This window comes from Manduca sexta, unplaced genomic scaffold (genome assembly GCF_014839805.1).
Source record: "Manduca sexta isolate Smith_Timp_Sample1 unplaced genomic scaffold, JHU_Msex_v1.0 HiC_scaffold_2612, whole genome shotgun sequence".
NCBI lineage: Eukaryota > Metazoa > Arthropoda > Insecta > Lepidoptera > Sphingidae > Manduca > Manduca sexta.
Genome location: NW_023593594.1, coordinates 435 through 5,435, shown reverse-complemented (window position 1 = coordinate 5,435; position 5,001 = coordinate 435). Strand labels below are relative to the sequence as shown.

The 5,001-nt window shown below is 41.5% G+C and overlaps 1 protein-coding gene across 1 annotated transcript; it reads right to left on the bottom strand.

Annotated features, from left to right (window-relative positions):
- Positions 1-3,019: 3,019 nt before the first annotated feature.
- Positions 3,020-4,260, bottom strand: LOC119192322 (zinc finger protein 358-like). Its single transcript, XM_037446138.1, has 4 exons — positions 4,115-4,260; positions 3,892-4,073; positions 3,635-3,831; positions 3,020-3,325 (listed from the first exon to the last, which is right to left on the bottom strand). The coding sequence occupies exons 1-4, from the start codon at positions 4,258-4,260 to the stop codon at positions 3,020-3,022; spliced, it is 831 nt and encodes a 276-aa protein (XP_037302035.1).
- Between the last annotated feature and the right edge of the window lie 741 nt (positions 4,261-5,001).

Genomic DNA, 5,001 nt, shown 5'->3' with positions numbered 1-5,001 from the left:
AATTAANTTATTACGTATATACGTTATCACTAATACATCGCAACTAGAATCGTTTACCTCACATTGAACATTTGGTTATTGGATTGATTAATTTACATAATTTTTACGCTTAAATATATTCGATTTTGTGTATAGAAATTAATGATTACTGCCTTTATAGTGAAGAGTTTCTTTTTAGACATTCTGTACCTACACAAGGATTTAAGTCCTGTTTGCATGTCATAAGATATGCAGAATACATATGTATTCTTGAATTTTTGATGTATAACTAAATCTAAAACCTATTAAAAAATTATTGCGTTTTTTAATATTTTTCTGCCAATCAATTGTGAAGGTACGTAGAATTTATCAGTCATATAAATTATAAAACATTGGAAAAATACAAGAAAGGTACATGTCCTTTTTTATCACCTTAGTAATCAAATGAGCGAGCGGTCCGTTTGTTGGTAAGCAGCATCTGCCGCCCATACACTAAAGCAATGCCAGAGGCACAGTCGAACCGTTACCGGACCTTAACTCTTATACGTAAAAATTATAGAACATTTAATAAAGAAAGCGATACCTTTGTAAAAAAAAATCCATGCTGTTACTAAAAAAAACTAGCATTATTTGTTTCTACATATAAATACCATAAAGGCTGTGTGTTGCTTAAAAAAATATATAAAATATAACGGCTGTGATCATTAATTTCTACACATAAAACCGATGAATTCGTACTTATAAAGATATACAAGTTTGCCTCAAAGGCGTCAGGAACAATTTGATCTACGCGCTAAGTTTATCCAATACTTTTTTTTATCATCCTGGAGATCTATTATTGATTTCCATCGCATATATTTTAAAGGCATCTTTGTTTATTTACATTATTATGGGATTTGCGAGAGTGGAAAAGTAATCTCTATGATGTAATAGCTTATTGGAATAACTATGTAGAGAATTGATTTAGATTATGGAAATTTATTCTCTAAATAATATTATTGCTTTCTTTATTATGTTTCATTTTATAAGACAAAGGCTTTTCCAAAGTTTTAATGATTTTTTTTGTAAAAAGATAATATCTGAACATGAAATTGTAAAAAAATATTAATTGTTTTAAGTTATTAACATATTTTCTCATCCAGCGACAGCGAAATTTCGAATAAATATAGGAATCAAATATATTCATAATAAATTATCAAGTACAGTCAGCCATAAAAATAGTTGAACAAATTCCAAACTGCAAATAACCTACACACATCCAATTTAAATGCAACTTATTTTTATTTATCTACAATTAAGTAAGACTTTTTTATTGCTTTGAATGACGGGACGAGCTTGTCGTTCGCCTGATGCTAAGCGATATGACCGCCCATAAACAGTAGAAACACCATAATTCCAACATCTGGAACTACAAAGTACCTATTGTTTAGTATTCCACTGCGTTCGCCATCCTGAGACACGAGTCTTAAGTATTATGTCCAGTAGTTACACTGGACACAAAAGTATGTAGGCGATTTGAAATTTGGAAATTTTCAGCTTTTTTTGAGTCTGACTAGATGTAATTTAAACCATCACGCCATAGAGATTACATAAGGAATTCAAGAAATTGGCAAGATTTTAGAATTTGGGATTGTGTTCTGAAACTGGACTGTGGGTAGTTGGTGTATCGAAACTAACAAAATATGCTATAAAACATGTGCAGTTATGAAAGTGTGCTTTATGTGTGTAAAGATAAGGGTGAGAATACTAAAGCTGTTGCAAACAGAGGCATATTGATGGCTAAAATATAACTTTTAAATGTATATAAACTGCATGTCTTTTGTTTGTTGATGCTGCTGGTCTGATTTGTATGAGTTCACTGTGTAGAATTTTCTTTGGTATGTGATTAGCTATAAAGGATTTTAGTGTCACGTTATGGGAGTATAGAGTATAGATCATATTAAGGTAAGTGTATATTGTTCAAGCCGGTGTGCATAAGGTCATAGACAATAAAAATGTCACATCTTATTCACATTATAGTCACTATTCAACTTATTACTATTATTGTTTATGAAAAATTCTATAAAAGAATAAATATCTATGTTTTTGGTGTATTTTCGTTTTTTACATCACAAAAAATATATGCGACAGGAAGCATATTATGTACAAGACTAAATAAATCATTCGAATATCCTTGTATTTTCGCCTACTTTGACTAGATATGTTTATATTGTGCATATATTACGTACACGGGGCTTTGCGGACAACATCGTTTAGAAAATAAATATTCTCTATGAATCGGTATTGTGAACTATTGCGTTTTGAAGGCATTCAGATTTTACATTACATTCTATTTCGTATTGTCTTATCTATGGTCGAGAGTGCCGGTACATACTATGATTACAGTTACAAACAAAATAGAGTACGATATAGATTAAAAATAACGGAAAGAGCGCCAAAATTACCATTTTGGACTAAGTATTTGAAGACCATACGCATGATTTAATATAAAAATATGTACAGATAATATAAACGTGAAGCATTCGTTCAATACAATTGGCTTTGTCGACAATCATTAGGTCATAGACAATAATCCAAAGAACCTAACGTTATGAATTTATTGTCCCAACTGTACATATTAAGTACCAATTGAAAAATAAATTTAATAATTTTCAAGTGATTTTTAATATCTTCGTCGGCATATTAAATATCCACGTAAAGATATACACTTGTAAAATCACAATTCATATCAATAGTTTTGGCTTAATTTCATAAGAAATGAAATAAAGTAACATTAAACGGTGGTACACACGAGATACAGTAGAAGCAACAATGGAAGTTACGCACGGGAAGTGATCACAACGGAGCAGTCACTAGCACTTCGTATCCTATCAATGGCACCAATCATCACATGTCATAATGCGCTTATTGTAATATAATATACCTTAACGTTATCAGTCTATATCTACTATAAAAATAATTGTCAGTCGTTTCGTTCCATCCGTACGCGTGCGCGTTGCGTAAATGCGTGGAGATCAGCGCGAGCCGTTCACAGCCGAGTTCAGTTGGCGCCCCCGCAGCTCCACTTGAGCGTCTTCATGTTCTCCCACTGGCGGCGGTGCTTGATGCGCATGTGGTTGCGCACCGAGTTGGGGTGCGCGAAGTGGCGCGCGCACGACGCCACCGGGCACACCGGGCTGTCGCGCGGGTAGTGCGCCGCCAGGTGCGCGCGCGCGCCGCCCGGCGAGCGCAGCCGCAGCGAGCACAGCGGGCACTGCAGCCGCGCCCCGCCCACCCCGCCCGCCACCACCCTCCGCCCTCTACACCCGCCGCCCCGCCGCGTGTGCCAACGCGCACCGCGCCGCTTCTGCAACGCAGACACTCCAGGTTACAATGTGGCGAGCGTTGGCACACCCGGCGGACTGCACGCGCCCCGACCGCCCCACCCGTGCCCCCCCGCTGTCTCTGGACCTCCCCGATAAACTTTCCAAAAATATGTGAATGCGATATTGACGTGACTGCGGCGAGCGTGGCGGCGCTTTACCACCAGGCGCCGGGCGGCGGATGCGACGGTTGCGGTGGGTGTGGGTGCGCAGGCGCATGGGGTGCGGGAGGCGCGGGGTGGCCGCTCGTCGCGTCGTCTCTAAGAGTTCTGCCGCTGGCGGATGCCGTGCGCTTGCAGCTGGTGGTTGATGAGGTAGTGCTTGGTTTTGCACTTGCCGCAGTGCTGGCAGGGGAACCACTGGTCGCGGTCGGTCTGCGAGTGCACATTGAGCATATGCTGGCGCAGGTTGGAGGTGGAGGAGTAGACGCGGCCGCAGAGGGGGCACTGCGGCCGGTAGCCCAACGCCGCCCCGCCCGCCAGCGCCGCCCCTGTAACGCAGAGGCGGCGGTTAGACACACTAGGGCACACATCCGAACATTAAGCGCTACTGTGAGTGTAGAGGTCGGCGGACAGGGCGGGGGCGGGGGGGTCGCGCCTCTGCTTGACGCCGTGGATGGAGTTCATGTGTATCTGCATGTACTGGCGCGTCTTGAACGCCTTGCCGCAGACGGGGCAGGAGTGCGCCAGGTGGTGAGCCGCGTGCACGTTGAGGATGTGCTGCTTGAGGTTGCTATTGTTGAGTAGCGCTTGCCGCAGGTGGGACAGGCGGGCCTGGCGGCGGGCTCACCGGGGCCGTGGTGGCGCTCCTCGGGCTTGTGCGCGGGGGCGTCGGCGCCTGTCCCGCTGCCTCCCCCTGCCGCCCGGCCAGGTCGCTCCTGGGGCAGACGGACGTCTCGTTCAGTGCGAGCTCGCGCCATTATCGATCGCGGATCACTTCGCCGGCGTAACTTCCGTTCACTATGCTCTAGCGTCTATCGCGCGGACTGTACCTATCTGCCACGTTCAACCAAGCGCTTTGGTGTTAATTGTTAATGTAATGACTCGGCGGGTACATGACTCAATAATGTGTTATAAATGACAAGTGACTTTATTGTTCTTCCATCATTAGGGAGATAGATTACAAATGGGTCTGATCGATATTAATTGCACTAGGTAACGTGCGTCGGTGATTATTGAGTCGTGTAACAGAAGTTAGTGCGTTATTATAAAAACACTTACCGTAATTGTCCGGGATCCCTGATGGTCCAGGTAGTCCGGGGAATCCTACAAATGAAATACAGGGGTCAATTTTATTACCAAAAAACTATACGAACAGTAAAGTAGTCTGATGAAATATTTCGGGGATTGTGTAACGGGGATTTTTTATTTTTTAATGACTCACTGAGTCATGGCTCTTGACGGGTGTATATCTTGGGGGTTTTTATACTCGCAATTCAAAAAAACAATGTATGAAATCAAAAAATATGAGGAAAAATACATGAATATCTTGATAGGGCATCAATTAATTTCAAACATAAGTACCTAAAAAATAAGGAAAATCTAATAAGAACATAATTTTATCTCAAGTTTTATGTGACAAAATAAGCGAGATATGATTCAGAGTCCATTTTTTTTCTCATTTTGAATAAATGTTACTAGCCTTGTTGGATCATAATGAA